Genomic DNA, 16381 nt, shown 5'->3' with positions numbered 1-16381 from the left:
GAATGTTGTCTGTACCATACATTTGCTGGCATTTTTTAACAGTGTTACGAGCGATGGTATTTTATTCATTTGGTGGTGGTGCACATTTAAATAATAATGGTTATTGATGATTTGTGATTAATTTTCAATAAGAGTAAGCAACATTGTCACTAACTGGTATTGGTAACATGGATTATCGTCAATTATCTGGAAATATCATAATAAATAATTCCAATTTTTGCACTTATGGCACCGAAATAGTGAAATACAGAAACATCAAATACTTTTAAACTATTTTAGATGCGAATATTTATTTTAAATACTCATAAAAATATTGCTTACAGGTTTAAAGTCTGAATAAATGTTATTTCTTTAAAATTTGCAAATAAATTTCCAGTAATCTTGAAAGTCCTAAAAAAGATCTCTTCATGAAGATTTATTTGAAATTGTGTTTTTAATTTTGCATAAATGAAGTCACTCGGCTTAAAAAAGTATGTCGGTGATTCTTGATCGAATTTTCAATCCACTTTTATACCTGTACCAAACGAAAAACTGAGGTGCTACTGCGAAAACCGAAATTCGCAAATTGCGGGGATCTATCTCTTTTACTCCAATGAAGGCGTAATTAGAATGACAGAAAAATAGCCCTAGAGGGGCCCACTGAACAGCCCGCCGAACGGTATCGGCCTGTCAGTTGTTCGGAACTGTCAAAATTTATTTCTAACTGACAGGCCGATACCGTCCGGCGGACTGTTAATCAGTGGGTCCCTTTATTTTCTTAATACCATGTGGAAAGATATACCATAAAGTAACCATTCAACAATAAATACCATCGCTCCAATCCATGTTAACAAACCATCGCACCGGGTGCTTGGTGCCAGTTTGTGTAGCTTCATTGTCTTGTCCGCAGCCGAAAACCAACCACCGAATAACTCACTAATAACCGATAAAACCGACCATCCCCGACTCATAAAACACCACCGAACCGTCTCACTACCCACCGGGTGCCCGCTATTTCAAGAACCCCTCAAGATAGTACACGAGCGGACGAGATCGGCACCTTTGACTGGGGACGAAGTAGATAGAGTGACCATTGAGCGAGCTCAGAGGCACTCGTCATGCAAAGCCGTCAATGGAACTGAGACGACGAAGAAACCGCAGTGGAGCCGGCGCGCTAGTACGGGGGCGCGGCTGTCTAAGCTCTCGCCCGCGCATACAAAGAGTATGTATGCTTGTCCGCATGCTTTATATCGGGCGTAGTAAGGGCTGATTTAGACGGCGCGCGAATCGCATGCGATTTTAGTTACATTGCGGACTGTTGGTTACGTCCAATTCAACCGACCGATCAAAACCCGCAATGTAATGTATCTCGCATGCGAGTTCTCACATCGTCTTAATGAGCCCTAAGGGTATTAGCTTGTTAGTGCAACACGTTTATTTAATTTGGTACCTAAAGTTATGTTAACCTATAATGTCAAAATGCATTTGGAAATGTGAAAGAAGGGAAACAAGTTTTCGTAAATATTTCTTTTTAATTTACGACTAAATGTTTGGTTCAGTCATAGTTGGGTTGAGTTATTGTTTTATCCTAAAGATTGTTAGTTAATGCTTGCTGGAATGGAATAAGTTAATTATATCCCGCCTTAGGCTGAAGAACTCTTTGCTTCTATTATAAAGTAAACTTTGATAAAATAAACAATTAAATTATTCTTCGAAATATCCTATAGTTGATTAAATACTCTCTTTTTTTAACTGAAAAATGTGACGTTTCAATCAAAAGGACTTTGTTGCTTACCATGAATAAGAAATTTGCTTTTATTAAGTAAATAAAAAAAAAGTCTACTGATACTAAAATTAATTTTAAAGACCATCAAGCTTAGGTGAATGTATAAGGCCAGATAACAACAAAATAAACTGACTATCCATCACAACTCTGTTTAAGTCGTGTGTAATGGAGAGACTGGTATCAAAACTAGAAATATGCAAGCATATCTGGTTTATTATGCTTCTACAGAAAAAAGTTACTTCATTTTTTAGAGCGGGCGTAATAGGTAAAGCTTTATTAGCATATTTTTAAATGGCACTTTTATAACTATGAAATTTTCGATGAGTTTCATGTTATATCGACTCAGACTTCACAACGTAATAGATTGAAATATTTAGTTTTTCTCCTATTGGGATAGAAAGAGCTTTAGCTTCTGAGTAAATTAATTTATAAACTGCAAAAAACTGCACAATCAAAGTCATGGTATTAAAGAAATGCTCTTCTACGTCAACTAATACCACAAGATTGCCAGCGCATATATAATGTACCATTTTATAATATAGCTATTATAGTAGCTTATAATTAATTTAAATATAAGTTGCGGTTGGTACCGGCTGCACGACGATTCATTTACTAACCTAAGTTATTTTTTAAATTGTTTATTGTTTTTCTACTATCACCCGAATGATGCACGCTTACGCTATATCTTTTCATGTGAAATAAAAATTGTATAAAATCCAAGGAATGATTCCAAACTAACATTTCGTTTTTCTATCTATAGTGCTTTCTTTTGCAGTGTTACCCTTGTACAAATAGCTGTGTAAATAAGCTTTTAAATGTATTATTTCATGTATTTATTTGTATGATTATGATTAAAGCTTGGTTTTTCAGACTTCAGATAAATTACAAAAATACCAAAGATGTTCTTTCTTTTTCTTGTCGCTTATGTACAGCTTGGCAAAAAAGAGTAGAAATTAAAAAGTGGCAACACTGTAGTGTCGTCCCTTTCAAACCAATATACACCGTGTTTTTATTGAATTCCGTTAACTTCGGGGTTAAGTACATTTAAGAGAACTAAATGGCATAGTTAATTTTCTAAAAAAAAATTTTTTTTTGCTTTTTTTGCAAAAAAAAATTAAGTTTAAAAAGTAATTAAATGTAGCATATAGGGTTGTTGTAACACGGGAATTATATTTAACTCAATCAAACAATTCAAATCTGTGATATATCAATGTTATTTCGAACATCAATCGACCGAGATTGTACTTAAGTGTAGTAGCAAATGTATGAACTCATTCTAAACACTAATCGATATGTAAACCGGCCCTAAGGCAAGTGTTCACGCTTGTAGAGGCCTTATAGGACAAAAATAAATTATTGATTATCTCCGAAATTGAGTTAATTAGAATATCGGTGTCTTTGGGAAAGTTACTTGATTTAAGCTCAGGAATGCACCCTTGAAATTAACGGAAATAAAAAAAAACACGGTGTGTATATAAGAAAACGGGACGACGCTAGTGTTGCCACTTTTTAATTTCTACTCTTTTTTGCTAAGCTGTAAGAGAAATAAAAACTTTTTGGTGATATTTATCTGAGGATTGAAAAACTACTCTTCGGCATGTGCGAGTATGTCTCTATCTATTTATGCCTTGGTCTATGATCAGAGTATGCAACGTGGTTGAGTTTGTATGTCGTATAAAGCTTTTCTAAGAATTGTAACGGAAAAAAGGGACGAATACTTTAGAGTCTTTAGACCAATCCTAATAATATTGTTAACATCAAAGGTCAATAGTCAGATATTTTGTGAAGTTAAGCTTTATATTCGAATCATCACACTATCATCCTAAGTATATACCGATATCGTTAAATAATACCATCTATGAATCAATATTAGTTTTGTGAATTATTAAACAATATTGACAAATAACGATGTACCTTGTACATAAAACTAAACAAATCTCTGTTAAATATTGTATTTTTAAATTAACGAAAATCTAAATATTGGTATTTTTCATAATGATCACAAAATAAAAACCTAAAAAGCTACAGATTCTGAAAAAATAAGGGATAATCAGAATTTATTTTATTCCCAAACTAAAATTATAATTGTATATTTATTTACAGACGCTGCCGGTCCGTTTAGGAATCGTTGCGATAGTATGCCCTCAAAGGCGTTTAAGTCTTTGGAGGCGGAAAGGCCACCTACACGGCATTCGGAGATCATTGAAGGTAACTTATGTTGGTATTGGTAAAAAAAAAACGAGTTGCACTCCGGGAGTGCCGGCAGAAGTGAAAACTCAATGACATTGTAACAATTTTTCGATCAGGTCACGTGTCCGTCTTACCTCTTACGAATATTACGGTCACGTGACCTCTCGCGAGTTTAACATTTTTTCCCCATCACAAAAAGTGCACAGCGCCGCTAAAGAAGTTTTCACTTCAAAGGGTTTAAAGAGTGTGGAATATTATACGAAGGTCTCAGCGAGACGCTCTTAGCCATTTTGATGACGTCATTACGCGGGCCATGTTCGCTTGGGCCACTGTCTCCCGGCAGTTTAGGGATCCCAACACCATAGAGTTGGTGACGGTTACCTTATCTGAACTATATTCCCACAAGGAGGCGTGATAGGTATATCACTTCGAAATCGTTTAATTTGAAGGCCGAGAATTAGTCGACACGGCATTTGAAACTCATTGAAGTTAACTTGGATATAGGCAAAGAAAGGTTGCGTCGGTACGCCCACGAGCACTCCCAATGATGCTTCACGGTATGGAGTGAAAAATGTCGAGCAATTTTCGACTTTAAATACGTGGTCATTGTTAATATATTTAATTTTTTTTTTTAATACCGAATAATATATGTGTTGTGTATTTGTTATTTAGGCCTGAGTGCTTCCCACGACGAAGCTGATGCAGTGGAGTGGCACCGCACACCGCGGATACCCGAGGAGCCCGACTACTGCGAGATGGGACCTCGAGATAGGTTTAGGTATGTAATTTAAAACGTACACCTTCCAATGTCAATGTAATCAATAGTATCTATCGTCTCATAGTCTTCTTTAAGGTCTCGTTGTAAAGGGCTTAAAACTACAGTGTTTAATTCAGGAAGCGCTTAGAACAGGACTTATCTACGGTTTTGTGGTTAGTCTATGGTATATTTTTTTGCTCTGGGTTTGGAGTTCTTATCGCTATAAGCAATTCGATTATAATTATAACGTCATCTGTGTTTAACTATGGCGCGTTTAACCCAATTGGATCCCATTTATCTTGAATTGTTTAAGCAAAAAATCAATAATAACATTCCCTCCACAGTAAATTGGGTCGGGAACCAGCGAGCCACTCCCGGACCTCCTCAATAGCGGCCTCCGAGACCTCCCCAGAGAACGTCCATGATGGCTACCTTCCCATGGCACCAGAATACCCCGCTGCGACTGATGGCTACCTTCCCATGGCGCCATTAGACCATGGCTTGGTATCAGCTTCTAGCGGCTCCGTGTGCAGCGGGACGCCTTCGACAGACCCTCGGTTTAGGTAAATATAGTGTAACTTCCCCAGAGAACGTCAATGATGGCTACCTGCCCATGGCACCGGAATACCCGGCTGCGACTGATGGCTACCTTCCCATGGCGCCATTAGACCATGGCTTGGTATCAGCTTCTAGTGGCTCTGTGTGCAGTGGGACGCCCTCGACAGATCCTCGGTGTAGATAAATATAGTGTAACTTCCCCAGAGAACGTCAATGATGGCTACCTTCCCATGGCACCAGAATACCCTGCTGCGACTTGATGGCTACCTTCCCATGGCGCCATTAGACCATGGCTTGGTATCAGCTTCTAGTGGCTCTGTGTGCAGTGGGACGCCCTCGACAGATCCTCGGTGTAGGTAAATATAGTGTAACTTCCCCAGAGAACGTCAATGATGGCTACCTGCCCATGGCACCGGAATACCCGGCTGCGACTGATGGCTACCTTCCCATGGCGCCATTAGACCATGGCTTGGTATCAGCTTCTAGTGGCTCTGTGTGCAGTGGGACGCCCTCGACAGATCCTCGGTGTAGGTAAATATAGTGTAACTTCCCCAGAGAACGTCAATGATGGCTACCTTCCCATGGCACCAGAATACCCTGCTGCGACTTGATGGCTACCTTCCCATGGCGCCATTAGACCGCGGCTTGGTATCCGCTTAGTGTTAAATCTTGAAGTAATGAATAGACTTTCAAGTGTGGAGCTGGTTCCCGTTTGGAGAACTACGTCCTATTTATCATTTTATTATCAAGTTAAGAGACATATTTTAACCGTAACCTATTGTCCACAGCGAATATCAGCTGGAGCCGGCCATGTCGCACATAATAGACGCGGACGAGCGGCCGCCCCGCGCCTACAGCGTGGGCTCGCGGCCCGCACCCACGCGGCCCGACGTCACCCGCCTCCGGGCCTACAGGTATGTGGGTCACACTATACATACTCATTCATATTTAATGACATTAACGGCTCTACCGCGATTAAATTTCATTATTTTCGAAGTGAAAACTTACTTACTTTTCTTTAGCGGCGCTGTGCACTTATTGTGATGGGGAAAAAATTTTTAACTCGCGAGAGCGTAAGACGGAAGACGCTTCGTAAGACGGACACGTGACCTGATCGAAAAACTGTTACAATGTCATTGAGTTTTTACTTCTGCCGGCACTCTCGGAGTGCAACTCGTTGTTTTTTTTTACTGACGTTCGGATTGAGTTAGCTACCTATCATATTTCAAATATTTGTAAAATATTTTTTCACCATACCAGCTCGGAAAGGCTTACTTTGCTATTCGTTTTCGAAGTGCAAAGTAAGCCTTTCCGAGCTGGTAAGAGACATTTTAACCGTAACCTATTGTCCACAGCGAATACCAGCTGGTATTCAAGCCGTGGATTATTTTAAGAATCCTAGTTTAAAATTTTAATTTTATACTGTAGTGACATGCAAAGTATGCCACGATAAATAATTTTTCATCTCTCCTGTTCGGAAAGTTTACCTTTCATAGGCAGATAACCGGGTGGAAAATTGCATTTCCCACCCTAGGGTGGAAAGTAATTTTTTTTTTAATTTTTACTTCGAGTAACGGCTAACAGCAATATATGCCATATTATAAGCTCTCATATCAGCTTCCGCATGGCTGAAATTGGCGCCGTTTACATTTTCAAGTGATTCGAGTGACTTAAAGTTATGTGGTTTACCTATAAATCTGTTCATAATTTGTTCTAAAGAATTATACTTACCAATAATAAACCTACATTTCTCGTGTTTAACTTTCCTCATAGTCGAAATGAAAAGTAGAGTGTTTAACTCGGGTAAAAGTAACCATCTCACCCTCGAACTATCGGCGCTCTCTCTTCGTTCGAGCGCCAAAATATCTCGGGTGAAATGGTTCACTTTCCACCCTTGGTTAACAATCTACTATTATCTGTAGTGCAAAAAAGGAGATACGATTCAAAACTTGTCAAAAATCGATGTAAACCTCGGGCAGCCCCTTAATTATACCTGTGATTCCAGCGTGGGCGCCCGCAACAGCCGCGTGGCGCCGCTGCCGGCGCGCGCGGCCGGCGCGCGCGCCTCGTCGTCCGCGCCGCTGCTGCCGCGCACGAGCGCCGACGACCTCATGGAGCTCGACTTCTCGCACCCCGACCCCAGCCCCGCCAAGGTACTATCTGAACCTACATTAACTAACTAGTAGTTCGCCCCGAACTGTGAACTCGCGGTTCGCCAAAAAGATCTATTGAATGCGGTGCTACTTAGTCCGAGATGGGCATTTCGTAATTGATTCCTGATTCCACGATTACTTAAAATTACTTTGTAATCTGATTACAGATTCCCAGATTACTTTGTAATCTAACAATACCGAATTACTAAGAACCTACAATTCCTTTTGAGGAATCAGGAATCAATTTTTCGAATATTACAATTACTAGTAATTGGAATCAATGTCGATTCCTCATTACAGGAATATATTACTTGATTCCTTTCAGATTACATTTCGTACTACTACTATCAAAAGTACATTTCCATAGTAGATATAGATGTTGTTGACTTACTAGGATACCTTATTTGTAACAGGTGTGAAGATTTCGAAAATGATGACCATGACCAATAAAACGACACCCATGACGACTTTTATGACATAGTGCATGGCTGCCATTTTGGAATCCAAAATGGTCATCATTTTCGAAATCTGCGCCCCCTAAAACCTATAAAACGACACCCATGACGACTTTTATTACATAGTGCATGGCCGCCATTTTGGAATCCAAAATGGTCATCATTTTCTAAATCTGCGCCCCCAAAAACCTATAAAACGACACCCATGACGACTTTTACGACATAGTGCATGGCCGCCATTTCGGAATCCAAAATGGTCATCATTTTCGAAATCTGCGCCCCCCCAAAACCTATAAAACGACATCCATGACGACTTTTATGACACAGTGCATGGCCGCCATTTTGGAATCCAAAATGGTCATAATTTTCGAAATCTGCGCCCCCTAAAACCTATAAAACGACACCCATGACGACTTTTATGACATAGTGCATGGCCGCCATTTTGGAATCCAAAATGGTCATCATTTTCGAAATCTGCGCCCCCCAAAACCTATAAAACGACATCCATGACGACTTTTATGACACAGTGCATGGCCGCCATTTTGGAATCCAAAATGGTCATCATTTTCGAAATCTGCGCCCCCTAAAACCTATAAAACGACACCCATGACGACTTTTATGACATAGTGCAGGTCCGCCATTTTGGAATCCAAAATGGTCATCATTTTCGAAATCTGCGCCCCCAAAAACCTATAAAACGACACCCAGGACGATTTTTATTTTATGACATAGTGTATGGCCGCCAGTTTGGAATCCAAAATGGTCATCATTTTCGAAATCTGCGCCCCCCAAAACCTATAAAACGACATCCATGACGACTTTTATGACATAGTGCATGGCCGCCATTTAGGAATCCAAAATAGTCATCATTTTCGAAATCTGCGCCCCCTAAAATCTATAAAACGACACCCATGACGACTTTTATGACATAGTGCATGGCCGCCATTTTGGAATCCAAAATGGTCATCATTTTCGAAATCTGCGCCCCCTAAAACCTATAAAACGACACCCATGACGACTTTAATGACATAGTGCAGGGCCGCCATTTTGGAATCCAAAATGGTCATCATTTTCGAAATCTGCGCCCCCAAAAACCTATAAAACGACACCCAGGACGATTTTTATTTTATGACATAGTGTTTTGCCGCCATTTTGGAATCCAAAATGGTCATCATTTTCGAAATCTGCGCCCCCTAAAACCTATAAAACGACACCCATGACGACTTTTATGACATAGTGCATGGCCGCCATTTTGGAATCCAAAATGGTCATAATTTTCGAAATCTGCGCCCTTTAAAACCTATAAAACGACACCCATGACGACTTTTATGACATAGTGCATGGCCGCCATTTTGGAATCCAAAATGGTCATCATTTTCGAAATCTGCGCCCCCCAAAACCTATAAAACGACATCCATGACGACTTTTATGACACAGTGCATGGCCGCCATTTTGGAATCCAAAATGGTCATCATTTTCGAAATCTGCGCCCCCTAAAACCTATAACATGACACCCATGACGACTTTTATGACATAGTGCATGGACGCCATTCTGGAATCCAAAATGGTCATCATTTTCGAAATCTGCGCCACCTAAAACCTATAAAACGACACCCATGACGACTTTTATGACATAGTGCATGGCCGCCATTTTGGAATCCAATATGGTCATCATTTTCGAAATCTGCGCCCCCAAAAACCTATAAAACGACACCCATGACGACTTTTATGACATAGTGCATGGCCGCCATTTTGGAATCCAAAATGGTCATCATTTTCGAAATCTGCGCCCCCTAAAATCTATTAAACGACACCCATGACGACTTTTATGACATAGTGCATGGCCGCCATTTTGGAATCCAAAATGGTCATAATTTTCGAAATCTGAGCCCCCTAAAACCTATAAAACGACACCCATGACGACTTTAATGACATAGTGCAGGTCCGCCATTTTGGAATCCAAAATGGTCATCATTTTCGAAATCTGCGCCCCCAAAAACCTATAAAACGACACCCAGGACGATTTTTATTTTATGACATAGTGTATGGCCGCCAGTTTGGAATCCAAAATGGTCATCATTTTCGAAATCTGCGCCCCCCAAAACCTATAAAACGACATCCATGACGACTTTTATGACATAGTGCATGGCCGCCATTTTGGAATCCAAAATGGTCATCATTTTCGAAATCTGCGCCCCCTAAAACCTATAAAACGACACCCATGACAACTTTTATGACATAGTGCATGGCCGCCATCTTGGATTCCAAAATTGTCATCATTTTTGAAAAAAAAACTTAAATTAAAAAAAAAACAATATTATAAATGTGTAACAAACCGAGCACTTTCATTTGATACCAAACTCGACCATACTTTCTTGCAATTAAATGACCAGAATAGCAAGACCCCTCACAAATGGCTTTTTAGCATTTTAAGGTCTTCTAGCTCAATAACCTCTTGTTCGAGCCTGCTCAAAAATTAATGACTATAATATAATGCCCTCAACTACACGTTTACCCAATTTCATTTAAATTAGAACAAATTTACTTAAGTTCTTGAGTATCAAACTATCTTCTGATAGTTCAGCTTAAAAACATCGAAATGCCGGGACGTGCCGCTAGCCAGCCGCGTGATCCAAGTCGAATGTAAGAACTTCGCTTCGCTTCGCTCGCTCGTTCGATTACACCCATAGATATACCTCTTTTCTACTCGTCAACTGTAATGGTTGAATTAAGATTTCTTGTGTCAAACTGTAATTAGGTACATGGGCTCCCAACTCACTCCTCCCTACGTTCGGCCGTCTATTTTATTCGGCCGACGACCCCTTACTTCCCGGCCTCTATAGTAATGCGTGTATGTGTTCTTAGGTGATAGTGTCCCGCACGCCGCCGGCGGCGGGCTTCATGCACCCTCGGGCGACGGCGCCGCGGCCGCACACGCGCGAGGAGGCGGGCGCGGGCTACGTGGAGATGCGGCCCGGCGAGCCCGTGCCGCCCCGCGTCGCCACCACGCCCGACGGCTACGTGGAGATGAGCCTCGGCTCTAGGTGAGATAGTGGCACACCCCCGGCGGCGGGCTTCATGCACCCTCGGGCGACGGCGCCGCGGCCGCACACGCGCGAGGAGGCGGGCGCGGGCTACGTGGAGATGCGGCCCGGCGAGCCCGTGCCGCCCCGCGTCGCCACCACGCCCGACGGCTACGTGGAGATGAGCCTCGGCTCTAGGTGAGATAGTGGCACACCCCCGGCGGCGGGCTTCATGCACCCTCGGGCGACGGCGCCGCGGCCGCACACGCGCGAGGAGGCGGGCGCGGGCTACGTGGAGATGCGGCCCGGCGAGCCCGTGCCGCCCCGCGTCGCCACCACGCCCGACGGCTACGTGGAGATGAGCCTCGGCTCTAGGTGAGATAGTGGCACACCCCCGGCGGCGGGCTTCATGCACCCTCGGGCGACGGCGCCGCGGCCGCACACGCGCGAGGAGGCGGGCGCGGGCTACGTGGAGATGCGGCCCGGCGAGCCCGTGCCGCCCCGCGTCGCCACCACGCCCGACGGCTACGTGGAGATGAGCCTCGGCTCTAGGTAATGCCTCATCTACATTCTGCCGCTGCCGCTCGCGCTGCCAGCTTTTGACTTCCGCACAAAAACCGCCATTTTGGGGAGCGCCGGGCAGCGCGAGTGGCAATGGCAGCGGCATGAGAAGTATCGTGTTTACACACTCGTCCTGCCCACTTCCCTGCTCACTTCGGCTGAATGTAAACTAGGTATAAGATAGTATCCGGCACACCCCCGGCGGCGGGCTTCATGCACCCGCGGGCGACGGTGCCGCGGCCACCATAAGCCTTTTAGTCTATTGGAGACTATACAAACAATGTCAGGCAAGGCGATAACGTTTTTCATGGCTGTATAAGCCAATACGGGAGCGGCAACCACATATATTACAGTGTAAAAAAAAAACAATCTTGTTTCAGAACGCCCCTCCGGCCGGCGGTCCTCGCGTCCTCCCCTCAAACCCGCTCCCTCTTAACGGACACCCTGTTTCCCCTCACCCTGGAGTCGCCTCCGGAAAGCGTGGAACCGGCGAGGCAACCAGCGAAACCGGAGCCTAAGCCGGACCCGGCGCCGGAGTTGCATCACCCGCTTACGACTTTGAGAGAGATTTCTGAAGAGTGTCCAAGGAAGTGAGTCTTATACTATCCGTTTATTTTAGATAAAATTTTACATTACCGCTCCGTCTTAGCGGGCACTCTCTTCCCTCTCACCCTGAAGTCGCCTCCGGAAAGCGTGGAGCCGGAACCGAAGAGGCAACCACCGAAACCGGAGCCTAAGCCGGAGCTGCATCACCCGCTTACGACTTTGAGGGAGATTTCCGAGGAGTGTCCAAGGAAGTGTGTATTTCAGACATATCTAGAGGTCCCAAAGGCACTGGTCCCACCGCGAGCAAGTAAGCTATGAGCTATCGGCTATAAACACGAACAAAAGATAAGCACTCCCGTTTAAATAAAAGAGACACGGCGATATTTATAGTTACTCGCCCAGCGGTGAGCTATAAATATCGCCGTGTCTCTTTTATTGAGCCGATGATAGCTCATAGCTTACTAGCTCGCGGTGGGACCAGTGCCAAAGAGAGACATATCGTCCGGAGGTAACTGTAAGCGGGATCTACATATATGGAGCGAGCACTCTTTCCTTACTTACCTTACTTAGATTTCTCTATGCCACTTATGCAGTACCGGTCCTGATACCAAGGATTTGATTTTCCGGTTCTGGGCATGGCCGTAATTATAGAGTTAGACCAAGAAAAGTCTGCAACGATTTTGATAAGATAACATACGCAGTGCAAATGTTATTTTTACATCGTAATTTCATATAAGTTTGTCATTTAAAACAACACTTGCACTTGCTATCAAAATCGTTGCAGACTTTTCTTGGTCTAACTCTATAATTACGGCCATGCCCAGAACCGGAAAATCAAATCCTTGGTATCAGGACCGGTACTGCATAATACCTCCTTATTAAGTGCCCAGTGCATAGCATAATATGTATGCTTAAAATATAAAAATGACCGCGATCTCGCCAACTAACTGCAATCGCAGTTTGGCCACAGAATAAATAATAGTACTAGGTACAGAAGACTCACTCTCTAACAACTAACAAAACGCGTCTGTTACGATCAGCACAGATATGGCCGCTAGGTGGCGACAGCGCCACGGGCGGCTTATGGCAAACCCCAAAATTGGGGTCGAACGGATGTACTTTTAGCTACCTGTAGCAAAGCGACGAAATCGCGGAGTGAGCCACGCCTGGTTTGGCGAGGAATATAATTTGTGACAAAATTGTTGTGTACTTTGTGATAAATAAATTAAAATTTCATTAAATATTTCAGAAGTCCGGAGCTATCGTCGTCGCCTTCGTACGTGGCTCTCAGCCGGCAAACCAGTCGCGTGGACACGGAGAAGCAAGGCAACCCGACTATTGTCAAGGTAACTTCTTGAGTGCATTGCGATCAGGATGCTCAGGATCTTTTCGTTTCAGTTATGCGGGCTTTTTCACTTAACAGGGTAGAGGAGGGTATATACGAGTGTCACGGTTTAGTAAAATTTGTATAAAAAAATCGCTGCTCAAGCTATAATATCAAGTGATTATGAAAGCCAGATAACTGGACGACAACGAATCAGCCTTTTCCTATTTTTCCTCTTAAAGGCAACAGAGAAATTCAATCGTAAAGTTAAACTTTCGTAAAATTTCCATACATCCGCCATAACTGTCAAAATTCTCCTTCGATTCAGATGCCCGTTGGGGCTCTTCGAGCGCGGACGTGTAGTTGGACGTCCCATTTTGACATTTCGTATTGGCATATATATTGACAGAAATACATGTCCGTATACGAATGATGATACCAGTGAAAGACTGTGTTCAAAATATATAGGGTAAATGAATAATGTCACACGGAGATCTAAAGTCATTAAAATTTTGTTGTTTTTATTCACAAGTGTTAATACTTTAAAAATATAACAAATTATTTAAAAATATACGAACACAACCAAGTCAGTGCAATTAGTTTCTTCCTAATTCACTAAAAATGAAAAAAGTGTGAAGGTTGTTTTTTCTTATTGGAATAAATGTTCATTGTGCTGGCATTCATATTTACGTCACTTTAAAAATATATATGACATAATGTCAATATACTAGATTTTAACGTAAACAATTTAAATTATTAAAATTTTATTTATGAAGACGAAGCAATGTTGTTCACATAACATCAGCAGTAAAATTCTTAGGTTCACCCAGTTTTGTTGCTATTCTAAAGAGTTATCACGTGCTTTGAGTTAAAGTTAATTCAATGATATATTATCAAGAAATTGAAATCAAGAGTCGACCTGCAGTCTCAGTGAGTTGTAGTGACTATATTGTCAGTTGAAAGAACGATATTTAAAGCCAATACCATCGGAGTGGTCTGCTTTACGAGTATGTTGGTTTGATGTGACGATTCTTATATAAATATATCTATCAAATAATAACGTTTTATTGATATACTTTTATTTTATTGATATTCGGTGTAAAACGATAATTCAGAAACGAAATAGAAATGCCTTTGGTTTTCTTTCAGTGTACGTTTATATGACGAGGCCTCAGTCTTACCAGCGTGGCTTCGGCCTTTGGACATTTTTGTAATGCTCTGATTTTGTTTTACCAATAATGTGGGTGAGGTATCTATATGAGGTGAGACACGGACATATTAAATATGTTGAAAACGGGTCACTCACGTATTTTAAGTCGAAAAACACGTGAAAATACGTGAGTGACCCGTTTATAATATACCTATTTAATATGTTAGCGAGCTCTTTAACGAAACGAACAATTTGGGGCAACCGGCCCTAAATGCCCTTAACCGGGATTCGAGTAATGCAAGTTGTGACTTCCAGGCGGGCGGCTTGTCGGCGCCGGCGCGCTTCGAGCCGCGGCCCTTGCCCCCCGCCCCCCCCGGGCTGCACTACGCCGCGCTCGACCTCGAGCAGCGCGCCGCCGCCGCGCCCCAGCCGCCCCGCACCTACACGCAGATCGACTTCCTGCGCAGCGAGAAGCTCGCCGCCGACAACTAGCTCACGCACTGGCCGCTGCAGGTAGAGGGAGGGGGACGGGACAGGTGGGTCGACAGAAGCGCGCGGATACCTCGCTGTTGACTGATGTATGAATAGCGCGCCGCCGACAACTAGCCCGCGAGCACTACTGCCCACTGCAGGTAGAGGGACAGCGAGTATATTAGACTGTATGCGTGTGTGTGTCGACGGAAGCGGGCGGATACCCCGCTGTCGACTATTGCGCGAGATGCTCGCCGCCGACAACTAGCCCGCTCACACCTCTGCCCACTGCACAGGTAGAGGGAGGGAAACAGCGAGTATGTTAGACTGCATGCGTATGTGTGTCGACAGAAGCGCGCGGATACTCCGCTATCAACCAATGTCCGAAATGCTCGCTCACTCCTCTACCCGCCACATGTAGCGAGAAAGGGATAGCGGCACCGGAGTGTTTATCCACTACAGGTACGGAATGGGACAGTGCGGCGTGTATAATAGAGGATGCGTATGTGTGCTTTAATAAGCGCGCGACGTCGACTAATGTCTGATAAGCTCGCCGCCGACAACCAGCCCGCTTACACCAGTGTTCATCGCGAGTAGCGGGAGCGAGATAGACGACATGCGTACGTGCATGTGTGCGTGTGTCCGCCGCTAATGGCCACATTTAACTGACTATTGGACCTTATTTCATTGTGATAAGGCTTACGAATCATCAGTTAATTGTGTCAACTATCAACATCAAGTGGAGGCAGAGCACGCTACAGACAAAGGAATCTTGAATCATATATATACAGTAGTTACGTTCCATATTTTAATAGCGGCGCCACAAAGCGTGCGACGCTGTCACTTCAATATGGAATGTAAACTACTGTAACTATATAAGATTAAAATTCGTTTGTCTCTAGTAAAACGCCCCTAAAAAATGATCGCATATAATAGTGTTGATTGCTACATCGCTGTCGATCTACATATACATATGTTGTCGGTACTATAAGGCGAAGTTATGGTTGAACGTCATTTATTGTATTTGTGTTAAGTCGGTTAAATGACTGAGGGAATTGGAATGCGGGCTAGCGAATGTTTAAATGTGAAACTTGTAAAAAATCAATACATTACTCAAAAATAAAATTGTCATCTACAGGAATAGACATACTTATGTTTAAAGAATAAAATCTGAGACTTACCTAAATACAACCTAAAATCGTAATTAGTTTACTACATTGAAATGTAAAATCATTGTGGTCAATAAAACACTTCTAACCCTATCAGAAAACTCTTATAAAGTGACTTAAAGGACTTGTTCCCAAGCCATAATTATTTAAAAAAAAATCCGTTTAAATAGTTCGCGAAGCCCATTATGAGAGACTGTTGTTAATGTAAGTTGGTATCGTGAGTCGATGTTACAGCTATGAGGGTACAGATTCGAAGGGA

General features: G+C 42.8%; 2 protein-coding genes across 2 annotated transcripts in view; both read left to right on the top strand.

Annotated features, from left to right (window-relative positions):
• Positions 1-10926, top strand: part of LOC134672839 (insulin receptor substrate 1-B) — a 51762-nt gene extending 40836 nt beyond the window's left edge. Inside the window, exons 6-12 of the mRNA XM_063530793.1 lie at positions 890-1201; positions 3869-3973; positions 4628-4733; positions 5057-5275; positions 6059-6184; positions 7276-7423; positions 10744-10926. Coding sequence (XP_063386863.1) covers positions 890-1201; positions 3869-3973; positions 4628-4733; positions 5057-5275; positions 6059-6184; positions 7276-7423; positions 10744-10926 — 1199 coding nt within the window. The remainder of the gene's footprint in view (positions 1-889; positions 1202-3868; positions 3974-4627; positions 4734-5056; positions 5276-6058; positions 6185-7275; positions 7424-10743) is intronic.
• Positions 10927-11310: 384 nt separating this feature from the next.
• LOC134672838 (rho GTPase-activating protein 17-like) lies at positions 11311-14974 on the top strand. The gene is made up of 4 exons (XM_063530792.1): positions 11311-11453; positions 11843-12052; positions 13258-13354; positions 14798-14974. The coding sequence occupies exons 1-4, from the start codon at positions 11311-11313 to the stop codon at positions 14972-14974; spliced, it is 627 nt and encodes a 208-aa protein (XP_063386862.1).
• Positions 14975-16381: the final 1407 nt, after the last annotated feature.

This window comes from Cydia fagiglandana, chromosome 17 (genome assembly GCF_963556715.1).
Source record: "Cydia fagiglandana chromosome 17, ilCydFagi1.1, whole genome shotgun sequence".
NCBI classification, from domain to species: domain Eukaryota; kingdom Metazoa; phylum Arthropoda; class Insecta; order Lepidoptera; family Tortricidae; genus Cydia; species Cydia fagiglandana.
Note: the sequence above shows the minus strand (reverse complement) of the source record. Positions and strands in the feature narration are given on the sequence as shown.

Bases quoted from the DNA above. Each gene is read 5' to 3' on its own strand.
- LOC134672838 (XM_063530792.1), top strand. From the start codon at position 11,311: ATGCACCCTCGGGCGACGGCGCCGCGGCCGCACACGCGCGAGGAGGCG. The intron at 11,454-11,842 runs GTAATGCCTCAT...ATCTTGTTTCAG, and splicing joins GAGATGAGCCTCGGCTCTAG to AACGCCCCTCCGGCCGGCGG. The intron at 12,053-13,257 runs GTGAGTCTTATA...TAAATATTTCAG, and splicing joins TCTGAAGAGTGTCCAAGGAA to AAGTCCGGAGCTATCGTCGT.